General features: G+C 40.4%; 1 protein-coding gene across 3 annotated transcripts in view; it reads left to right on the plus strand.

Annotated features, from left to right (window-relative positions):
- Nucleotides 1-24869, plus strand: part of ZNF407 (zinc finger protein 407) — a 345517-nt gene that overhangs the window by 206088 nt on the left and 114560 nt on the right. For all 3 annotated transcript variants that reach the window (XM_075416574.1, XM_075416575.1, XM_075416573.1), the window contains exons 6-7: nucleotides 1257-1340; nucleotides 14193-14313. In XM_075416574.1, coding sequence (XP_075272689.1) covers nucleotides 1257-1340; nucleotides 14193-14313 — 205 coding nt within the window. The remainder of the gene's footprint in view (nucleotides 1-1256; nucleotides 1341-14192; nucleotides 14314-24869) is intronic.

Genomic DNA, 24869 nt, shown 5'->3' on the forward strand with positions numbered 1-24869 from the left:
CATGTATCGGCATGTCTGGTTGTGTGGGAATAAACAACGTGGAGGTTTCCGTCCCTCTGTCTTCACAGGAGGACCTGGTGATTTGACACCCAACCTCTTAACCCAACCATCTTTTGTAGAAATTAAATTTCCTTCCCCACGGGGAAGAATTTGGAGGAGACTGTTGGTTTCATTGAATTCAGCATCACTGCCCCACCAGCCCCCTCTCCGCTATGTTACTGCGAAAGGAGATGGTTTGGCTCCAAATGATTAATGCGATTCTTTTTTACAAAAAAATTTTTTTAATTTTAGTCTTTTCTGACTTTATTGACTCTGTATCTGAGGTTAGCGTTATTAATTTGTAATGACCTTCCATGTGGCCTTCGTGGGCTGAGATTGCTGTGCATTTAGTACGTACTGAGTAAAAATATTGCTGTGAAATGATAGACTGTATTTATAGACAATGGGGCAAAATCCTAGCTTCTATTTAAAAAAAAAATACTAAAAAGAGAGCATTTATGCACTTTTAGTGAGTATTGAGCTTGCCAAAATCTCTCAAATTGGTCCAGAGATTTGGAATGAAGAATTATCGTTTGAAGACGAACAATACGAGTTCTGCTGCAATTTCAGTAGCAATCCCCAGACCTGTTTTCTCTATGTCATGAAAACTTTAGAAACATAAACAGTGCTGAATTGCCACTGGTACTGAATAATGTGGCTTTTACTGTTGCCTGGGCTCTTCTCTATATTAAAAAAAATAATTTAGTACTTTTATTAATAAATAGAAGGTAACTAAAGATGATTGTGATCTAGTCTGTGGAAAATTTCTCGGTGCCCTTAATTTGTTAGTAAATTCAATATATTTTATTTAAGCAGAATCATATATACAGTATATTAACTTTTTTTTCCATGCAATCTTTACTCAGCACGGAAAGGCCAGATGTATGGGAATTGTAAAAAATCAGGATATGCATAAAAACTGTTCAAGTGCATAAAGCAGCCCCATCTGGAAGACATCTAACAGAAATGAAGTTGTACAAAACCATTCCATTGATAATAAAGCTAATTTTTATGGGTCTGACAAGTATGTAATTATGTTCAGTGGTGCTTTTCAGATTTTATCACAGTCAATAAACCGCAGTGGTAATTTCATTCCCATTTGACATATTTACATGGAAACATTTGATTGGAGGAATTAGTAACCCTGAAAGCCTTGATAGATATGTTTTAATGATCTGTGACCTCCGCAGTCCCTCATCTGTTTATTGTTGCAACAGGCGAGAAGTCGTTCCTCTGTGACCTTTGTGGCTTTGCCGGCGGGACACGTCATGCCCTCACCAAGCATCGGCGGCAGCACACAGGTCAGTAAAGCTGTCTTTACTCTTTGCTATATTTTCTCCAGCAAGGGAGTCCCTCTACGCTGGGGAGGAACGCAAGTCAAATAGCACATTACAGCACAAATAATACATTGGCTCGTTGTTTACTTTGCTTTTTCTCGTTTTTGTGAAATTGGTGTGCCCAGGGTCTTCATCAAATCTGTTGGCTGGGAGTTTGAATAATTGCTGGGAAGGTGGGGGGGGGGTATTTTTGGTGTTTTTTCTGAAGGAAGGAGAATTGTAAAGACTGGCTTTCTTCTTTAAATGAATGCTAACTCTACTAATTTTTTTTTTTTTTTGCCAAGGCCCAAATAGATTACCTACTGTGCAGATTTTGCAAGAGTCTGCTAGAATGTCCCTGGGTGAAAATTAGAGACTACATATAGATTAATCCATTATTTTCGACTGAGACATAGTTGAAAGCTAGTGTTGTTTCAGTTGCCCTTATGTAATTTTAAGATAGTTTGTAATTAATAGGTGCAACTTTAAGGGTTACCACATGGTTAGCATGCAAAGCAGGAATTCTCTCCCAGAATTAGTAAAGCTTACCACCTGGTTATAAAAATTTAATATCAGATAAAATTAAATTGGTTCTTAGTTTTGGAAGGCCAGAAAAAGTGCAAGTATTAAACATTTATTAATACATTTTACCTTAATTGTGCTTCTTACTAGTGCCTTGTAAGTGTTTGATTATTTGAATGGATTTTGTTCAAACAGACACAGAAGTGTTGCTGCTTAAGCCACTGTAGTTTTTGTTTTACTGACTAGCATGAGGATAATGTAATATCATCAGGAATTGCTGTGTGAGTTAAGTGACCATTGTCTAATGTACAGTGGAGAGAAATAGCTAACAAAGGAGAAGCTGTAGTTGTTATATCATGAATTTTCCATGGATTTTGTAAAGGAATCTCAGTGGGAGATTTTATTATGTCCCTGAATAAACTAATCTTGATTCAGGACATACACGATCTAAATGCGTGATTTCCTGGAGAGTAGCTACTCTCTTTCTTGAGAGCCCGAAGCCATTCTTTCCACCCTGCTTTCAGTTTATTAAAGCAACCATATTTGGAGGAGAGTCTGATACTTTCAAAAACATGGGGTTTTCAGTGCCATTCAGGCAATATCTTGAAACAAATGAGCTCTAAAAAAAATATGTGGGGCCAAATTTTGCTTGCAAGTCTAACTAGTAATCATACTTCCAGAATTTTTCGTCTCAGAACAGGGAACGTACATTTGTGTGAGAATGCTGCCACAGTCGTTTCCCATTGACTGCAGGAAGTTTGTATTTTTACAGTGTCCAAGAAAAGGCATTTAGTAACTATAATAAGTTCTCTGAGTATTACCCTCTCTGAAAGATAACAGGAGCAATTGCAGCTACTGGAATGGAAGTTGTGTGCTTCAGTTGTAACTAGCAGTTTCCATATTTGTGGAGCGTTGAAGAATTTTCACATGTTGGCTGAAGTTTACCAAGTGTGAGCGAAGAATGAAATTTTTTTTTTTTTTTTATTTAGCAGAAATAAAAAATTCTTATCAGTAGGATAGAAACTACCTTTTGTTTTTTATTGGCCTGCCATGTGGCACACTGGGATCATGCATATGTCTAGGACTCGTAGTCAGTGCAGCCATACAAACGGTAAACAGTCATTTCAGAATAGAAAAGTGGAAGAACTACATGTTCTTGTCTTTACCTGTTATAGGAGTGCAGATCTGGTTTCTCAGGCATGTAAGCCCTTATCATCTGTTAGATATTCACATTTTTTGTATCATTAGGCCACAAGCCAGTAGAAAAAAAATTTTGTTTCCTGGTTTATATCCAAAATTAGGCTGAAAATATGGTATGTTCCTGGTGAAAAGCTGTCCAGGTTTTTGATGGCATTTGCCCTTCTTTTGCCAGTATGGTAGAGACTTTTGTGCTATGATCACAGGGATTCAGAGGTTATAGATCATGAAGCGTGCATCTAGCAGGCATAACTTTATATTTTATGTCAGGACTGGAGGCTCGTTATTACTTTGCTATTAACTTTATACTATACAGGACAGTATCTCAGAGGCAAAGGGATCTATCTTTTTGGCATTTATCTGCCTCTGTGGCACAAACAATCAGAGATGATTCTTTAGCAGAAAAGTTATCTGTAGCTTCTATTTGTTTCAAGGAGAATGACACAATCCACCTTTGCCTTGCATTGTTGCACTTACATGGGTTCCCTTGTATTATCATCCAGTGCACAACTTCATCTCAGTCCTTAGCTGAATGCACTTCTCTTTGTACCTGTATTTTTCCTTCTGCGTCCTCAGTTGGCGCAATTTTCCCAGAGCAGAATGCCAAAGCAAATTACAACCAGGTTTGAAAGGGATAGGTATCAAAAAGAGTCTAAATGGCTTAAAGAATTCCCTACAGTAATACAAGCTGTCTAGGGGGCTGACACAGAACATCTTCCAATCCAAGATTTACTTCTATCACCTGTCAGAGACCCTTGATTCAAGGGCAAATGAGCAAATCCTCACATGTAGTTGAGGAGTCTTAACCGGCTTAACAAGCCTCCTCTCGTCCCAGCCTCAAGGCCTGAGGTGTCCTGACACCCTAGAGAGATGTTCAGCTGCTGATAGATATTTGACACAAGAGAGGACTGGCTGTAGGACCAGCCACTTCGACTTTTGATGCTCTGGATTCTGGTATTTCTTACTCTGTTCCTCTCTTTTTAGATGAGATTATTTTTGCATACCAGGAGAAATACCTTTACCTTGTGAAAGATGCATTTTCTTTGGAAATATTACAAGAAGCATAAAGTATAATTCAGTGTGAATAAGGCTGGCAGAGTTTGGCACTCAGTCACTCGTGGAGCAAATTGTAGGGACTGGTTTGGTAAAAAGGATGTTATCTCTGGAAGATATGTTTTTGATTTTTAAATGAAAAGAAGTACAGGAATGTTAAACTGCAAGAAAAAGCCATTAGTTTTAAGACTTGAAAACTGTATGTACTTAATTTATTTTCAAACATGATGCATTTCCATACAGATTTCCTTGATATAGGCTTCCTCAAATGTAAAGTAGAAAAAAATAATTTGACCTATCAAAAGATCCCTGGTGTTTCACCAGTTGATGTTTCTATTCTGTGTTAAATATGTTATGTCCTTAGTGAGTGACCTGGTCCTGTGAGAAACGCAGACTTTGAATGCAGAACAAGCTAAGTCTTTGGCTGATTTTGTCCTGGTACAATGTTTTAGCATTATTTCATGATCTGAATGCATCTTCTTCCAGCCCTATTCTGCAAGAATCAGTCTATGAAATTCTGCAAGTCTTTCACTGGCTATGTAAATTTCAGAGGCTCAGTCTTCTGTTTTGTGAATTGAAGCAATGACAACTTCAAGAGCCCAACACTCGTGTGGTACAGAGTTTGACCAGAGTTTTATTACACTGTAAAGAATACTTACGTGTCTGTTTTTGTCGAATGCTTTACAACAGACGCTCGTGGCTGCCCAGGCTGTGAGCAGAAACTGTCTCAAGAAACTTAGACCATTTGCAATACCAGCTGGTGCTATGTGGTAAATAAGGGACAGCTTGCAGTGCTGCAAGAACATGTATGCCATAGTTCTGGTGCCTCAACATGGCTGGGGGGAAAAATTTTCATCTTTTGAGTCATCTTGAAACAATTTTTTTTGATTCATGATTTGTCCCAGTAAGAGAATCTGCCTGAAGATAGGAAGATAAATAATGTTGCAAATTTTAGTGTTGGCTGAATTTAGAATTAGTTTAATTCCACAAAGAATTTAAGCAATGATCTGAATTTTATAATAAAAAAGAGTAAATAACCTCTAAATCAGCCACCAAAATCACACGCACACATGCAAAAGAAACATAAAACGTAATTTAAATATTTTGCCTTAGTCATGATCAACGAAGAAATTGCATAAGAGAGAAAAAACAAGCAAGGCTCTTTTCTGGCTTTAAATAAAAACATGAAAACACTTAATTCTTAATTTTTTTTTTTATTATTATGTTCTTGTAATTGTTCTGTTCTCCTCCTTTGTTTGTGTGCCTTTTGGTATCACTCTAGTTTTCCTTTCTAGATGTTTCCCAGTAAACTTCCATTTTGTGCTGTAGTAGCTGGCTCCCTCCAACAGTACTGATCAGTCACGGCCTGTGTTCTCTTGCATGACATTGCTTCTTTAGTGTTGGTTAGTACTCTGCAAATTGCAAAAACCCCATCCTCGTCTTCTACACAGTGGCAGTCTACATTTGCTTCTCGTGTTTTGGTTGTGGTGGGATCTTCCTGGGGATCACAGAACCACACTACAGTAGTAGAGTGTTAGAGGATAAGTTCGCTTACTGGGCACAGCAGTTCTGTGAGAGTCACCTTGAACCTGTGGAACCGCTTAAGAAGATGGTGTCTTTGTTCAAGTATTTTCGTGAATTTTTGAAGATGAAAGCTTACATTGTACAGATCACTGTATGATTGCTTCTGCTCACTCATTTCAATCTTGCGCTTCTCAAGACATTTATAGGTCAATGTAATAAAGAAAGAAAATTTAATAATATATGTGTTTTTATCCAGATGAGTGACTCACTTTGTGTTTCTGTTTCTCGTGTGAACTGCTCCTTGACTTTAATGTGTAGTTACATTACTCAGCACTGAATTTAATGTCTAATGCAGCCTCTTCAACTTCCCCACCACAGCCTAAAAAAACTGTAGCGTTGACTATCAAAGAAAATGTAGCACAGTAAGAAGACTTACTGCTCTTTTCAGCAAGAGGAGAGGAGAAATTTGAAGAGGATCTGTGTTGTTTTTCCTTTTCCATTTATGCCAACATTTGCAGCAGACTGTGGAACCTGACTATAGCAAACCTTTGGCCAGAAATGACACCAAAAACCTGGGTATCGTAAAACTTTCTCTCTGCTTAAGAGAAATTGCCTAGTGGAACAGTTTTCCTCCTATTTCTGAGCATACAGATGTCAATCATTTTGTGCTATGGAAGAACAACCCTATGGAATCTATAGTGTTTCTCATAAGAAAACAGGGGATCAAGGATGTACTTATTTTTGTATGTCTTACATGTAAAAAAGTTGACCAGACTAAAAGCAAACAGAATTTACTTTAATGTACTTCAGGCTTCGTTAGCAAGCCTGTAAGTGCCTCTCTAGGGAACAGCCTTAACAAACACTAGAAATAGTTGGAAATAAGAAGAAAAATCCTGTAACATGTAAGCAGATGGCTGCGTTTTGTGGTCTACTTATTCCTTAGGTCAAATGAAACTTACAGGATTCTTTGTGCTGCTTAACACATCACGTGAAAGACAAATAGTGCTAAAAGCAGTAGCTTCCTGTTGAGACAACCGAGGTAAGGTTCCATCTTACTTAGATTCTGATTAGTCACTCAGGACTTGCAAATTGAAGGCACCATTTGATTTTCATTTTTTTCCTCATTTGTGTGAAAGCTGGATCCTCAGCAGCACTTTCATGTAAATGCTGTATGTAATCTATAGGTAGAAATTGTCTGGACAGTCATGTTTATAAATAAAAAATTCACTTTGCCATCTGCAGATCAACATCTATCACCAAGATTTATATTTTTTATTATTGTGTTATTTCATTTACTCCTTTAAAAAGTACAGGTTAAGTACATAACTGCACAGAGAAATTTGTGATTGCGTTAAGGTGTGCTCTGTGTCCAAAAAATCTCATCATCAAAGACAGAGAACTCAAGTAAAATCAGAGGCAGAAAAGGAACAAGGAAAGAAAAAGAAAGGTGTAATTTGGGGGTGGGGGGGAAGCCCTAAAACCCTAAGCTAAGATAGATGCTAAAAGAAGTCAATGTGGAATTTGGAGAGGCAAGAGAAAAAGAAAGCTTGAATCTTTTAAGCCTTAAGCTTAATAACTGCTTTTGTATAGACTGGTTCTCCCCGTGGTCTGACCCTTTTATCAGTTGATTCCCCAAACTTTGATTGTGGGAGCTGAAATTTTCTATGTCAGGTGATTTAAACAACTGATGCTCTTCAGAAGTTGCTTGCAGTATTGTCAAAAAAGCAAAACCATTTCTTCTTTCGTGATCCTGTGGTTAGGAAACATAGTTTTTGAAAATGTTTGTGTTAAAAAGAAAATTTAAAGCCCCAAAAGTAGTGCGTCCTTGATCTTGGAACGCGTGTCCTTCCTTTTTTCTGCTACAGAGCTTGTTGACCGTTGAGGCATTTTGGTGCACCTATCCTTTTGTGGGGTTTGTTACTGATAAAAGTAGAGATAGCGAGGGACAGATAAGTCTTCTATAATGGTAAGGTGCAGGGGGTAGTTTGGGTTTTTTTACCTTTATTAGTCTTTAAATACATAGACTTTGTCCTTACACATTTTTGGATATGCTATTTTATAGTTATTACATAGTGTTGTTTAAAAAATACTGTCAGTATTGCTTTTTTGATTTGTGTTGTTATTAATTTTGTATGAATTAGATCCTGGACTGAGGGTGAAGGAGAATCCTTTTGGAATATTTAATGGCAGTGTGTATAAAAATGAAATTTAGTTTGTTGCCTGAAATGTCTGGGGCAGGAAGGGGTGAAGAAATATTGGGACGCAAAGGCTGATAAAGAGCATTCTGGCCCGAAGCTCAAATATACTTAAATTAGTAGGTCCATGGAAAACTTAAACCAATAAGCAAATATTAAAAAATACTGCTGCTATAGCTAATATAGTCTTCAACACTCCCCAATCCAAAAAAAGTACCTAGTCGTCTTTTAGATTTTTTTCAACTGTACTTATCAACCTGGTTAATTTTCCATTAAGAAAAAAAATACTTGTTCTCCTGTGCAGCTGCTAAGAATTAAAGGCCATGCTAGGCTGTCTTTTTTCCTCCCAGTTTAGTTGGCTTTTGTTGTGCAGTGCTGCTGTGATGTATTTTCTGTCAGGTGAGATTTACACACAGTCCACTTGACAGGAGCACTTAGCCACAAGGATTTGCTAAGGAGAAACTTCCTGGGGCAGTGGTCAAAGATTATCATTTTTCTTTTGGTCACCATGGAATTTGCAAGCCCTCCTGGCTTCCACGGGCCCTCACTCGTCTGTCAGCCCCGCTGGCCCTGCCCCAGCACAGCAGCAGACCTTTACCTGGTCCATCCTCCCCTGAACGGCAAAATAAAAATTTCCTTTCAGTTCAGATCTGCTTTTTTACAAGGGGGCAAGTCGGCAAGGTTCTAATGCATTTTAAATGAAAGCAGTTAAAATAAGTATGTATGTTATCTAAAATACCTGTGGCTTTACTACTTAGGCTTGAAAATGTTGCTATCTTCTTTAATACTAGATGATAAAATAAATCAGGCACAGGAAATCTTCAGTTCAAGAACAGGTTACGTTGCTAGGGAGTCTATGGCCTCCCAGAGAGTTTAATTGAAGCAGCAGCCAGTACTATTCAAGCTGCTGGGAGAATCAGCTTCTTCAGAGCAGAGAGCCAGTGTCTGACAAGAAAACCCCATTTGGGGCAGGAAAGACATACTTTCTAGCAGTCTCAATTTGTCCAGCATGGAGGCTTCCGCACTGTGTCCTGCCCCTTCACCTTTCCTTGTCCCGTGAAACAATAAATGAAAAATAGTGGCTGGTATTCTCTCCAGCAGCTGCTAAAAGCAATTATTCCAACTCTTTACGGAGCTTTCAGAAGCTGCTCCGTTGTCCTTCCGTACAACGTTACAGGCTTTTCAGGCCTGAGGACCTTGCATTTCTTTTTCCCTTGGGAGAAAAAAAACCCCAACAGCCTCCAAGAATGAAGAATGCAGATTTCTTTCTCTTCTCAGAATTCTGGCAAAGTCTCTTTGGAAGTGTTGAGTGTCTCATGCTTTAAGCAGGCTTGAAAAATCTGGCTTGGAGGCATGCCTGCTTGGGAGTGGCCCTTTGCTAGTGGTGTGTCTTCTGCTGATGGTGTGTCTCCTGTCAGTCTGAAAAGCTGCAAGTTGTACCTGCTGTGAGGCTTAGGTTTCAATTTTGAAACTGCCTATTCTAGACTTCTAAATAGTGCACAAGGTAGGTGTCCATCCCTAGCAGTTTTACTAGCACTTCTTAAGTCAGGGTTGCTGATTCCTTATGTAGTCTTTAGGATAAATACTTCTGAAACTTGCACAATACAGTCAAGATCATCTAAATTAGGAGCTGCCTTTTGTCTTCTGCATACAAAAAGAAACCTGTTTCCTCCCTAAATGGTAATTACATGTGCCTGTAAGCCACACAGAATATTTCTGGAACAACCAGTTGGAAAAATGGGATGCAGGTGTCTTAGCTAGATATCACAGTATGTGTATCTGTCACGAGATTTTGTCTTGGTGTCTTCTAAGGGGTGGACCCCTCCGCTGGAAGGAAAAGTACTCTTTTCACATGATAATTTATAAGCTAGAGATTTTTATCTTTCTTCAATTAGTAGCCCTCTAGAAATTTTCAGCGCAGTTGCGTAAAAAGCAGAGATTGAATTTCAGTCTTCTGAAAATAATATTCTCCTAGTCTAGGTTTGGTGGTTGGTTTGCTTTTTTATTAACCTTTGAAGTCTTCCTGCTGAAATTGGCCTACGGTTCAGAAAAGATTCACAAGGGTGTAGGGATAGCAGGCAAGAGCAGGGGGAATGGAGCACTGAGTTCTGGTTCATATCCTCAGTCCTGGTTTATGTGTATTATCTAATGGAGAAGATGAAAAATCCAGGACCAGAGACAAAGACGCTTTCCTCCCAGAGATGTTCCTTTCTGAGCAGGCATGGAATACAAGCATCAGGCTGATTTCTCGCCTTCTGTCTTCAACAGTGTTGCTTTCAGGGCTGTTCATGGGTCCAGCTTCATAGAAGCATGGAATGCTTTGGGTTGGAAGGGACCTTTAATTGTCATCTAGCCCAAACCCCCTGCAGTGAGCAGGGATGTCTTCAACAAGACCAGGTTGCTCAGAGCCCCATCCAACCTGGCCTTGAATGTTTCCAGAGATGGGGCTTCCACTGCCTCTCTGGGCAGCCTGTTCCAGTGTTTCACCACCCTCATGGTAAAAAATTTCCTCCTGATATCCAGTCTAAATCTACCCTCCCTTAGTTTAAAGCCATTACCCCTTGTCTTGTCTCAGCAAGCCCTGCTGAAAATATCTTCCCCATCTTTCCTATAGGCCCCCTTCAGGTACTGAAAGGCTGCAATCAGGTCTCCCCAGAGCCTTCTCTTCTCCAGGCTGAACAACCCCAACGCTCTCAGCCTTTCCTCATAGAAGAGGTGTTCCAGCCCTCTGATCATCTTTGTGGCCCTCCTCTGGCCCGGATCCAACAGCTCCATGTCCTCCATGTCCTTCTTGTGCTGAGGTCTCCAGAGCTGGACGCGGGACTCCAGGTGAGGTCTCACCAGAGCAGAGTAGAGGGGCAGAATCACCTCCCTTGTCCTGCTGGTCTTGCTTCTCTTGATACAGTCCAGGATACAGTTGGCCTTCTGGGCTGCGAGTGCACATTGTTGATTCAGGTCCAGCTTTTCATCCACCAGTACCCCTAGGTTCTTCTCAGCAGAACTACTCTCAATCCCTTCATCCCCCAGCCCGCATTGATAGAGGGGGTTGCCCTGACCCATGTGCAGGACCTTGCACTTGGCCTTGTTGAACTTCTTGAGGTTCACACAGGCCCATTTCTCAAGCTTGTCCAGTTCCCTCTGGATGTCATTACGTTCTTCTGGCATGTCAACTGCACCACTCAGCCTGGTGTCTGAAAACTTGCTAAGGGTGCACTCAATGTCGCTAAGTCATTGATGAAAATGTTAAACAGCACTGGTCCCAGTACGGACCCCTGAGGGACACCACTTGTCACCAGCATCCATTTGGACATTGAGCGGTTTACTACCCTCTGGCTATGACATTCCAACCAATTCCTTAGCCACCAAACAGACCACCCATCAATTCTATATTTCTCCAATTTAGAGAGAAGGATGTTGTGGGTGACTGTGTCAAAGGCTTTACAGAAGTCCAAATAGATGACATCCGTTGCTTTTCCCTTGTCCACTGATGTAGTTACTCCATCATAGAAGGTCACTAGGTTGGTCAGGCAGGACTTGCGCTTGTGAAGCCGTGCTGGCTGTCTCAAATCACCTCCCTGTTCTCCATGTGCCTTAGCATAGCTTCTAGGAGGATCTGTTCCATGATCTTCCCAGGCACAGAGGTAAGGCTGACAGGTTGTTAGTTCCCAGGGTCCTCCTTCGTACACTTTTTAAAAATGAGTGCAATGTTTCCCTTCTTCCAGTCACCAGGGACTTCGCCTGACTGCCATGATCTTTCAGATATCATGGAGAGTGACTTGGCAACTACATCAGCCAGTTCCCTCAAGACTATGGGATGTATGTCATCAGGTCCCATAGATTTATGTATGTTCAGGTTCCTCAGGTGGTCATGAACCCGGTTTTCTCTTACAGTGGGAGGGCCTTTGCCCCTCTCGTCCCCATCTGGTGGTCCATCAACTCGGCAGGGGTGGGGAGAGAGGTTGCTAGTGAAGACTGGGTCAAAAAAGTTGAGTACCTCAGCATCTCCTCGTCTGTTGATATGAGATTGCCATTCTTGTTCATCAGGGGCGGTACGCTTGCTTTAACCTTCCTTTTCTGGATGACATACCTGTAGAAGCCCTTCTTGTTATTCTTCGCATCCCTTGCCAAATTCAGCTCCAGCTGTGCCTTGGCCTACCTGACCCCCTCCTTACACAACCAGGCAGCTTCCCTATACTCTTTCCAGGTTACCTGTCCCTGCTTTCACTGTCTCTGCAGTTCCCTCTTAGTCTTTCATTTGACCAGCAGGTCTCAACTCAGCCATGCTGGTCTCTTACCTTCCTTGCCTCATTTCTTCCACCTGGGGACTGAGAGCTCTTGTGCTCTATGGAAAGCATCCTTAAAGATCTGCTAGCTCTGTTCCACTCCCCTGTGCCTGAGGGCCATTTCCCAGGGGGTCTTGCTGACTTACTCCTTGAAGAGCTGGAAGTTGGCTTTCCTACAATTTAGGGTTCTGGCTGTACTCCTCACCTTTCCCATATCTCTCAGGGCTGTGAACTCCACCAGTGCATGATCACTGCAGCCCAGGCTGCCTCCAGTCTTGACATCACCGATGAGCTCACTTGCATTGGTGAGCATTAGATCCAGTGTTTCATCCCCTCAGGTAGGGGTGTCAATTACCTGGCTTAAAAAGTTGTCCTCAACGCATTCTAGGAATCTCCTGGATTGCCTGCAGCTCCCTGTGCTACTCTTCCTGCAGATGTCGGGGTAGTTGAAGTCCCCCAACAGGACAAGAGACTGTAAGCGCAAAGCCTCCTGGAGCTGGAGGAAGAAGGCTTTGTCAGTAGGCTCCCCTTGATCAGGCAGCCTGTAGTAGACGCCCACGACCAGGTCCCTTTGCCTCTGTCTCTGATTCTTATGAATAGGCTTTCGATCTGCTCATGACTATTCTTCAGGGACAGCTCTTCACACTGTATTGATTTCTTGATGTAGAAGGCAACACCTTCACCTGTCTTTCCCCACCTGTCCCTTCTGAACAGCCTGTAGCCACTGATAGCCACGCTCCAGTCATGGGATTCATCCCACCAAGTTTCAATAAGGACAGTCAGATCATAGCTTCCTAGTAGCATGGTAGCTTCTAGCTCTTCCTGTTTGTTTCCCATGCTGTTTGTGTTCATGTAGAGGCACTTCATCTGGGCTGTTGGCAATGTCACCTTCACAGAGGAACACCCCTTGTTTCCCTTGGGGTGTTTCACAGAATCTTCCTTGTTGGCACCTACCACCTCAGGAGCTCCCAGCTCATCTCTGCAAGACTTCGACTGCTGCAGTGTCCCCAGCACTCCTCTGGGCAACAGACTGAGGGCCCGTACTAGCACCCTGTTCCTCTAGCCAGTATGTATCACCCCATAATTGGTCACCAGCAGGCCCAATGTGTTCCCCCTCCCCCTTCACATCTATCTTAAAGCCCTGCCAATGAGTCCTGCAAGCTCCTGAGCAAAGACCCCCTTTCTCCTTTGAGAAAGGTGAATCCTGTCTGATGCCAGCAAGCCTGGTGCCGTGTAGGCCATCCCGTTGTCAAAAAAGCCCACGGAGCCATGTATTAATCGATTGGGTCTGTCTGTTCCTTGCAGCGTCACCGCCTGCAACTGAAAGGAGGGAGGAAAAAGTAAGCTGCGCCCCAGATTCACTCACTAGCCACCCCAAGGCCCTCTTATGATCACCCTAGGACTACGTACTGCGACTTCATCCCCACCCACGTGGAGGAGCAGTAATGGGTAATCGTCTGAGGACTGCTCTAGGGTAGGAAGTTTCCTAGTGATCTCTCTCACCCAGGCTCCTGGGAGGCAGCAGACTTCCCTATGAGGAGGGTCTGCCCGACATATTGGACCCTCTCTTCCCTTCAGAAGAGTCTCGTACAACTATGACCCTTCTTTTCTTCCTTGTGGAGGTGGTAATATAGGGGGGGTGGGTCTTTCTGTTCTCCACAACTCCTCTGGTGTAGATGGGTCGACACCCGCACCATCCACTGACTGGTTCTCCACTTCAACAGAAGGTGTAGGGTGAGAGGAATGCCTGTCACCTGGTGATAATATTTTCATGAAATAAGGCCCAGTAACATGGTTACCCTGTTTCAGTGTGGTTCTTTCTCCTCCTTTTTGCTGCTGTGTAACACCACATGGGAAGTTAGCTGGCTGCTGATGTTTGTATGTGATAGTGAGAAAAGTATTTTGCAATTAATACATTGTATTTGGAAATTTGTTTTGCATTTGCAGGTTTTGTACATACATGGACTAAAATCTGTCTCAAGGGGTTTGCCAGAAATGTAGAATTGTCTTCCTTTTGTGTTGATGAAAACTGATAATCCATATCCTCTCTTGTCACCTTCTAGGAGAGAAACCATTCAAATGTGATGAGTGTAACTTTGCTTCCACGACACAATCGCATCTGACACGACATAAGCGCGTCCATACTGGAGAAAAACCTTACAGATGTCCCTGGTGTGACTACAGGTAATGAGTCGTTAATTAAAGCATGATGAGAGAAGGGTTAAGGTGATCAGATGAGGTTCATTTGAAGTCACCAATAAAAATATATTGCCATTAAAATACCATCAGGGCAGCAGTAATTGCATATTAAATTAGGAGCTAAATTTAAAAACTTAGTCTTCAGTATTTAGATATTACTTTATAAAGAAAAACAAATGATGGGAAACCTTTTAGTGGTAACACTGCAGTGCTAATGCTGAGTGTTTGTTTCACAGCTGCTCTGGTGTCTGTTAGAATTCTCCATGGTGAAGCTGCTTATCTGCATCGCCTTTTCGAATCAGTTGCAGTTTTGAAATTTTTCTCGGTTGAGTTGCAACCATTTCACCAAGAAGGGAAAAGTCCCCTAAAAGGCTTAGCAGCGTAAATACTCACCAGACACTTCTTAGAATGGGAAGCAACTGGAGCTTGTTACAGCGCTGCGGAGTCTGGTTTTTCTGCTCCAGTTTTTCTTCTCCTTGCCCACCAAGTTGTTTGGATGAGACTTGGCCGTAGGGTGGTTGGATGGAAAGTCTCCCATGTTCCACCATTAAAACTATCATGTTAGGACAGTAAATTAAGTTCACAAAAATCACATGAATGGGCAGTTCAGATTACTTGTGGTCCTCATGCCATGTGTCTTTTGTTCAGTATAAACTACTTGTTAAATGATCTCATGTTGCTTCTTAAATGATTCTTTACTCTTCTTAAACACGCGACTACAATCCTAAATACTTTTAGTACTTCGCAGTGAGGTGGCTAGTTTGTGTGTGCTATAAAGGAATCCATAGAAGTCATTCATGAGCAATTTGCAAAAGTTGATGCCCAAACAGTTTTTAAAAAATCAGTGTTATATGTGATAAATGGCATATGATTATGTAGTTACGTGCATGTGCTGCGATGCATGCACGCAAGAGGAGAAAGTTAAACATTTGATTATACCGCTATAGTATTTTCTATTTTCTTTTAATGCTGAGCATACAACTGTAATGTTCTTCTAGTATAAGTTTTAATGCAGTTTCCTAAAACAAGATTATACAACTAAAGCTAGCCATTCTCATAATACCTGGTTTCATGCTATTTATGAGCTGTTTTAAACAAAGCTCCTGTACAGAAAGCTTATGCAGTGATCATGCAGTTCCTGTACAAAAATTGCATTGGTTTGTGCATGTGAAGCAAGTGTGCTGTGAACTCTTCTGTACTGAGCACCCATTAAATTACCACCTAGAACTGCAGAGAATTGAATTTGATAGCCTCGGGGGGGCCTTCTGTTTCTGTGCTGCTACCTTAAGAGTCCCCTTGCTTTTTTTTTTCTTTTTTCTTTTCTTTCTTTTTAAATGGAATTGTTTCTGTTGGCTTCAGTAAGTCATCTAAGAGAGGTGGTTTTGTGTTTGTCAGAGTGGCTGCATTAAAAGGTCTGTGTTGAGTGAAGTGAGAACACATAAGCAATAGTGCAACATGATGTGCTGCAGTGAAGGTAAAAGGAGTGTTGTCTTTGGTGCTGCGTGTTTGAGGAGGCATGATCTTGGGGTCATCCGCTTCAGTGAACCATCCCAGTGGGAAGAAATAGTCTTGTTACAGAACTAGGTAAAGAGAGGTGGGTTATGGTGGCTTTGAGCTCCTGGCTTGAAGACCCTAGAGACTAGAAGCGTTGTAAATGTGAATCAGTTTGCAGTTTGGGGTTTGTTACACACGTGCAATGAGTGGATGCAGCTCCCTCACTCGGTATGACAAAATGCATAACTGCAATAGTCTATTTAGTGGAAGATGGGAAATCATTTTTCTTTGGATGGACAGTTTTCTTTATGGGATAGAAATTCCAAGAAAAGACAATTTTTTTTACTAGTATTTTATTATGTTGGAGGTTATTAGAGAAGAAACAAGCATAACTTATTTTATCAGGATTAACAAGAAATCTCTGAGCATACCCTGCTTCTATTATTGAAAAATAAATGTTTCATGGTAATAGGATGTTAGTTTCCATCCCTTGCAGGCCAATTTTGACCTAATCTTTGGAGACTGATCTCTACAGATACCAACTGATGAAGCCTTGATTCTGCAGGAAATTTGTTCTGAGCTCAGCTGAAAAATATCTGGCAGGGATGCAGGAATCAAAGCTGTGCTGCTGCTGCAAGTTCACAGAGGCAGTGAGGCACTCGGTGTAGCTGCGGAGGAACCAGTAGAGGGGCTGCTGTACTTATTAGTCCAGCAGTCCTGCTTGTGTCTGCCAGTTTCCGCAGTCCTGGGCTATTAGCCAGCCTTGTTGGCAAGTACATTTGTTGCTCTCTGTCCACCTCTCTTTTTTTTTCTCTTCTTTTTTTGTTTTAAAATATAATTTCAAAGGGATCACATCTTGCCTCCTTGTCACCTCACCTAGTACTATCTTTTTTCATGGAAAATTATGGATATTAGCAGCTCTGTAAATAATGTCCTTTATACCATTTCAGCAGATGGCATGTACTCTTGTGAGTGTCACCTACAGAAAACATAAAATCAAGATTTTAAAATCTGCTGACCTAGTGATAAAATTCACCCCTATGTCTAGTGGTTGAGTTCTCGCTGTGGTGCTTTCAGCTCAGCCCTTGCCCTGGAAGTTCATCCAGCCTGTTTCAGATGTTGCTGTTTAGTGTTGCTTGGCAACTGCAGACTCTTTAATGACCCTTGCAGTTTCAGTGAGGTGAATATTCCTCATTTTGTGTATGGATATGGAGCAGACTATTGTTAGTGCTACCACGAAGTCCCTTTTCATTGGTAGGTGAAGTGAGCTCTCTATTCTATAAAGTAGCTCAAGACACCTGAATTAAGAGTGTCTAAATACAAGGTGTTTTAATTATACCTGTTCAGCGCATCAGTGCTCAGAGGGTGCTTCCTGATTTCAAGCTTTTCAGTTCCTTGGGAGGAAACTGTGAACAATCGTCCTGCAAAAACTCTTGCCAGTCTAGCAAGTGAAAGGCTAGCTAATCCTGGCTAGCAGTGCAGAAAGTAAGGCTGTTCAAAGAAACTAATCTGAATTTAGGAGCTCTCATGACAATCTGGGTCTCCTGTGACTGGACAGACACCTAGAACTCCTGGTGAAACAGGCTGTAAGATACTATGCGAAAAAGATTGATTTTGGCCGCATGGAACAGAAAAGGGAATTTATTCCGTATATAACCCGCAGCGTGGGAAATTCTTATTTTGACTAGGAAAAGACGTGAATGGATGTGGTGGTTTTCTGAAGTGAATAATAAATAAACCCAGCATTTTTAGCTCACAAATTACAGATCCTCAACGGTACGCGTATTCTCAAAAACAAAATGGGAGATTTTGCTCATTTTATTTTACCAAGTTGCTTTTTTAATCTACGTTTATGGTTGTACTTAAATATTTCTTGCAAAAATGTTACCTTCCATCTCTACTTTTTGTCCTGTGACCACTTGATCATTATTTTTGTCTAAATCCTTTGTATACTGATAGCAGAGAAATGAACATCTCCTCTTCTATGCAGCAGTATGCGACTTCTAGTAAAGATTATAGTTTGAATTTATATTTTCAGTCTAGTTTTTAAAATCTAATTCCTTTTGAAGGAAGAGTAAATCTATATGCCCATAACTATAAAATCTGGTTGTTAAATCTTTTGGTTGTATTTTTTCACATTTGTGTTTTCAATTGAGGTTTTCCCTTTTTTGGTTAAAAATATGCACAATTTTCTCTTGCATTTACTTTTTCAAATAACCAGTGTGTCTCTCCATTCTGAAGTCGGTGTGCTTTGTCATACAAAAACATTCATTCACTCCTAATTAATGTTCTACTTAATTTTATAATACAGAATTGGTCTCAGAGGGCCCTACGCTACTATTACATATGCAATGCTTATTTTATATTTCTTAGTCATTTAAAAAAGAAGTGTTATGTGGCTAAACTTTTCAGATTACATGATCCTGGAGTTATACTGACAGCAATACTGTTTGCATTTGTTAATGGGCACAGAAAGTATTGAAGAGCCTTATAACCTCCTGAAACTGAACAACGCCTGTGAACTTGAACTGCTTTATAAATCCGTTGGTTGTATAGTCTGTGGCCAGGCTTTCTAAACCTGCAACATATTCAGGCACCTGAATGTAACCTGATTTCAAAATTGCTAAACTCCCATAAGTCCAATGATGTCAATGAAAGATGCAGGTATATAAAGCATTTTCAAAAACTGAACTGGTTTTGTGCATGTGTCTAAAGTAAAGAATTAGGACTCTCGTTTTAGTCGTGTTAGGCTTTAAGTCAGCTCCCATTGGTACTGACTTTCTATGTAACTATCACAGCTTCTCAGGCAAGTAATTTATGTTCATGGTGTGTGTGTGGGGGGATGTTGCAGTACGAAATGGATCTGGATCACATTGTTTTGCAGTGGGAGGGGCAAAAGGCAGAGCCCTGCTTTTCTTACACAGTCAAATTTGTTGGAGTTCAGGGCTCAGGAGGAGCATCGGCATAGTTTCGTGGTACAGAAACAGTATTTCTACAACTTTGACCGTGAGAGTGTGGGACAGGTATGATGTTAATGCACTTTGTGCCATGCCTGTGCTGTAATTAAACAAAATGACTCTCACTTCTCTGGGATTCCACTGCATGGTTAAGTTTGCAGATACTGCCCATGGCAGGGAGGGGAAGGAGGGAATGGAGGGCAGCATGCAGGGAATTGGTGATGTTCCGCAGCCATAGATAAGAGGATTTAGAAGCTGTATAAAACAAACAGCCAGGCCAGCAAAACAGCATGAATTCCATAAATGCACCTTTCTATAAAGTGTATGACTTGTGAAGGATTTCTTACAAGACTGAGAATAAATAGCATACATTTTTAATATAATTATGTAAACTAAAATAAATATTTTACATTTATTATGCATAATAAAATAATTAGACAACATTCTCTAAGGGATTGTGGCATCTGAAATTCCAACTGCAGAAGGATTCATTGCATATTTTCAGCAGCGGCAGCAGCATGACTTAGAAGAAGCGACTCCACAGGGGCTACTTTTCTTTTTTTGGACAGCATCCCTAGGGAGTTCCGATTTCCCTCTGACTTATAATATCTGTTCATAGGTTGTAAAGACCAGTTTATAATACACTCCAGGATTTGCACCTCAGTCATAAGAATGTGCAAAGTAAGTGTTTTCTCTGTGTTTATTTTGGTGAATTCAATAACTTTTAGTTGACTTGGGATGATTGCATCAGCCGTGCACTACTTCCTAGTTATTTTAAGGATAACTAGGGACTACTTTAAATGCTGAGGTAACAATATGTACTTATTAATTGCAAAACTGAAAGGCTGTTAAGGCAACTTCTACAAAAAATGGTGAAACAGTGTATTATCATTAAAATATTAACATTAATATCCTCTTTGTAACCAGTGAAATTTAATATGCATGTATAGGAAAGAACTAGGTTATACAGCTGTATGGAACATTAGGCTGATGAGGAGTCCAAGTGGCAACCACCACTGCACTGTGGAAAAGCATTTTTTTATATATATTGTAGAAGCACAACTAGGCAAAAAGAAGCGCACATACTTTGTGCCAGTAAGCAATTGCTAAGGACAATAATGCATGAACGTAATAGAGCAAACTGGGCCTTCATGAAGCACTTAAGCTTCTGTTGTGATCAGCGGCAGGAGCTGAGGCTATCCAGTGCCTTGTGCTAGCGGAGCATATAAACAAATGAAGACAGAAGTTCGGAGAGAAATTCTGTCAGTGCATGGGCATAGTTTCCAGATGCAAGCTCCTCAGGATATTATTCAGCCCTTAGTTTTTAATAAACATTCAGATAAAATATTTTTTAATATTTCTATTTATCTGGAATAAAATATGCTGTAGCATTTAAGTCTATAAAAGAAAAATAATCTGAAATAAAATTTAAATATAGCCGCAAAAGCACTTAAATTTTTCTAGTGAATACCTGGCATACAAAACAATGGTTAGTATTCTTCCCTTTATGATGTTTCTGTTGCTTAATAAAACTTATGTTCGCCTAAGTTATAGCAAATAGTTCACGTGGTAAACTCAGAATGAAAATATGCAATGTGATAGTGCAAAATACAGATCAGCGATCATGTTGACCGAGAGACTTGACTTCAGATGTGGTTTCTAACATTCAGACACTTGTAGAACTAGAGAAAACAGAAATAATGATATGGCCCTCGTTGGGAGGTGTGTACTCTGTCTGCGCCGACTGAGAAATCCCGTCTCTACGATTTTGGAGAATCGTGTTGGTGGCAGTGCACAACAGAACCTAAACTCCCACTCTCGCTTTCCTCCCTACCAGATGCCAGTGTCACTGCTGGACTGCTAAAGAGAACATAGGCTTATTAGAAAGCATGATTGTTTCTTAAAAAGACATATATGTACGTGCACACACAAATATATTGGTGTATGTAGGCTTGATGAGTATGGTCCACAGTGGAATTGCCCTGTTAAGAGGCTTTTGTACAGCATGCAATAGTATAGTTGCTTTGTGAAGTCCTTTGCTTTCTGTATTTTTAATTAATAGTATAGTAAATGAACTCTACTTCTTACAAGGGTAGTACAGATTTTTGTTTATTTTAGTTAGTAATGCTTATTCCTGAAGATATGGAAATCCATCAATAATTCCATGAGCATGGGTAACTTAAGCTTCTTTTGTTGTTTGGTTTTTTTCTTATTGTTATTTATCTGTTTCTGTTTTCCTTTTTTTTTTCCCTGTGGCCACTCTAAATAAGAGGAATTTAAAAATGCCTTTTTAATTCAATGGATATGTCATTCTCATGCTGACACTTACCCGCTGGACTTGGGACTCTGAGGATCTACCCAAGTATCTTTAAACCAGTGATGCAATTACAAGCATTGATAATACTATTCTAGCCTCATTTTGGATTGAGTCCTTTGAAGAACAACTTTTAAAAGATGTATTTAAGCCTAAATGCCATGCTAAATTACTCAGTGGTGGCCACTGAGTTTAATGTTACTGATATATACAGCCATTTTGATATAAACATAAAAATTCCCATGCAGTTTTAACTTCTGGCTGCTTCTCTCTGTTGCAACCCGTCATGACCCTAGCTCAGCGCTCTCTCAGGTTATTCACACTTTAAGTTCTGCAAAATCATTCTCAAGTTCCTGATTTCTTTCAGTAGTTACTGTCTCTCCTTTGCTGTTCAATTTTGGCTTTTTCCCTAAACTTTTCTTCTTATGCAGCCTCTCCCTTGCTATACTGATGCCCTTTTTTTTTTTTTTTTTTTTTGAATCCGAGTTGAACACACTTAACCCAAAACCTGAAGTATATGGTGTTTAGGAAATATGAATAAGACCACTTCATGCAGTGGACAAATTAATGTAACTAATGTCTTCTGTTATCACATTTTATTTTCTCCCTGTCCTCACACTTCTTTTCCGCTATCACATGCAATCATCATGGTCTTATCTATTGCCCTTTCTGGAGGAGCATAATTATATTATAATAAATATGCCTGTATTTAGTATATAGTTAATGTTTATAAATCTGGAACACCAGCATATATTTCAAACTAAAATAATCTCAAATAGGTTGTATTTTGACAGTAAATGAAATTTTAGTACTAACCTCAGGATGAATGGCAAGGCTATGGTCTTAATATGGCTTTTAGTAGCAAAAAAGACTTGTAATTTCCTGTTCTTACAGTGCTTCGATAAAAATGTACAGTGAAAATCTTGTATGTCTACAAATAAACTTTCATTTGTTGGAATAATTTTATCTAAAAATAAACATTGATATCATACCTTAATTAATATGACCCTTTTAGGTAAAAAGTAGTTAAAGGCTAAAGTGACTATATATGTTTTCTTTGCTCTTGTATGTTAACACAGAATAAAAAATAAATGTGTTTGTTTCTTTTATGGTTCCTTAATCCGTAATCTAGTCATTATAAAAGGGCCAAAGCTATCTTTGGGAGTGGTCAAATCTACAAGGAATTATTATTGCTGACTGCAGACTAACTACCTGACTGACAGTTAGCAATCTGAAAGTATTTTGGTAGTGCTACAGGCCTTCAAGATGAAGGTAATAAACACTAGCCTGTTGTGTTTGTTGTGTGGTTTATTCTCTAGACAATATGGCTACTACCACGTAAAAAAGTTTCTGTATTAATGCTGTCTCTGTGACAACCTTCACTCCTCCTGCTTCATACGTGACATACAAAATGGGTTAAAATGTCAGGAAGTGGCAGAAAGCAAATTCAGTTCAGAAGTGGTTCCAGAAAGAAATGTAGCCTAGTGCAAAGGGACAAAGGGAAAGGTTTTTTTCCCTTTAAAGGCTGATGAAAATTAAAGAAGGAAAAGAATTGTTGAATAGAAAATAGAGGAAGGAAGGAAAGACGAGGGAAAACCTGAACTTTTCTGTTTAAGTAAAACTTGCTACTTAAATATTTCAAATGCATTAGAATTGGTGAGCAATTTCCCAAATAAGTATGGCTTCGTTAGAAACTCCTGATCTACTGAAGCTGAATAAAATCACTTCTGCATTGCCGCAGAGTTGCCCTTGTCTCTGTTGACAGCTTCTGTCCAAATTCCCCTGGAGCGGTACGGTGGGGCACTTTGGGAGTTCAGGTACCAAAGCCTCTGCCTCCACCGCGAGGCTCCCTGTCTCAAAGGTGGAAGTCGTGGGCTTGATGCATTGTGGCTGGAGGGTGTTTTCCAGGGGCCATGGTACATCGTGGTGGGACTGACGCTCTGGAACAGAGTTGGCACCTGGGGTTTGGGTGGCTGGTGCTCCTGGACCTCCTCTACCCAGTGTGGTGGGGAACCCCTAGGGACTAAAAGCCCATCTCTGAGATCTTCAGCTCTCTAGACAATCTGCTTTGGAGACAGAGGCACCAGAGACGTGGAAGCTCGGAGTTCTGGAGATGTTGCTTCACAGCCGGTGGGTTCAAAGCTGCTGCTTAGATTTGGCCAGTAAAAGTGTGGGCAGGAACAAGAAGAGCTTGTCTCAAGGTTTGCATGTGCCTTGCATCTCTCCATACCTTCAGTCACCTTTGCTCTTTCCTGAGCTGCTGGGAGAAGGCAGTGCGTTCCCTGTAAGAAAGTGGAGGACAGGCAGTTTGGTATACAACAGCTTGCCTTGCCTAAAACCATTTTGCAGACTCTATTGTATGATACTCTACTTTGCTCTCAGAAGTTGTGGATGAGGAATGTGTTTCACTTGAGACTTTACCTACGAAGAGACACTCTAGAGAGAAACCAGTTGTCTAAGTAACTTATGAAGTTGCTGGTTGCGACTATTTAGTCCCTGATTGGGATGGTCTTTGTGGTTTTGCTAGGCCTGTTTAGGTCGGAGTAGCAGGTGTAGATATTGCGGAGACTGCTTAGGGACTTGCTTTGTAAAAGCCAACACATAAAGCCCTGTTTTGTTATTGCAAGTGATAGAGTGCTGCTCTGGTGTTATCATTGGTGTTTTGTTTTTTTTTTGAAAACCATGTCAAAAAAATCTCAGATATTTGCACATGCCAGGTGGTGGTCAGTTAGCATTTTCTTTCCAGTTTCCTTTCTGTCTGTGAAAAAAGTTAAAATTGGTGGTCATAGCATTCATTGAATTTATTGATTTTATTAGATCTGTTTGTTTAGCTTTTGTCTTTAACCTGTTGCATACAGATGTACCTGAATTCTGTGCTTTAATTTCTTTTGAAATGTGTTCTTTTCATAATGGAAAAATAATTAAGGGAAAATACAGAATCTAAAATATATATGAAAAAGGTTATTCTGCATTCTTGGATGCCTTAGGTCAAAGCTATTGCTTCTCATTTTCACACTCAGAGATAAGATGAGGTCTGTACAGCACTCCTCACCTTTCCCTCACAGGTTACACACACGGAAGCTTAGCATGCCAGGAGAAACAAGCTGGGGCAATGATCTTCTCCTTTCTCTCCTCCCCGCAGGCCAGAGGATTGGAGTGCAGACAAGCTGCAATATTTCCCCACCACCTCCTGTAAATGAACTGAAATAGGGAGGTAGTGGGAGCTGAGAGCAATAGGAAATAGCTACTGCTGCTGTTCATAGCCTGAGAGCAAAGTGATTATTCTTCCTGCAGCAATGAGGAGGTTGCAAAGTGACTTTTGACTCTCAAAGACTGCCCAGATCTCCCTGGTGCTCCCAGGGATGGTAGCACAGCTCAGGCTGGCTGACCTCCAGTCCAGTTCTGGTTTGTTTTTCCTTCCCTTAGCTAAATGCCCAGCTCACCATGATTCCTAGAATATAGGTCCATACACATATATGTGTTTTTTTAAATATCACTTTAATGCTTTTTTGTGATGTTCTTCAGTATTGCTATCTTTTTATATTTTTAGTGATGTTACCATTTAAAAAAACACACAACTGTAAACTCTGCAGTTCATAATACTGTAAAATTATTTGTGTTATAATCGTATAAATACATCGAGTGGTTCTAGTGAACTCATAAACTGCCTGAACATCATCCTACTGGTTCGTTGTGGCATTACTGCTACCTCTTAAAGTACAGTGTTTATAGCTTTATATTTGTAACTTCAGTGCACTCTCCTTCAATCCCTGTTC

The sequence above is a fragment of the Opisthocomus hoazin genome, chromosome 3 (genome assembly GCF_030867145.1).
Source record: "Opisthocomus hoazin isolate bOpiHoa1 chromosome 3, bOpiHoa1.hap1, whole genome shotgun sequence".
Lineage (NCBI taxonomy): Eukaryota > Metazoa > Chordata > Aves > Opisthocomiformes > Opisthocomidae > Opisthocomus > Opisthocomus hoazin.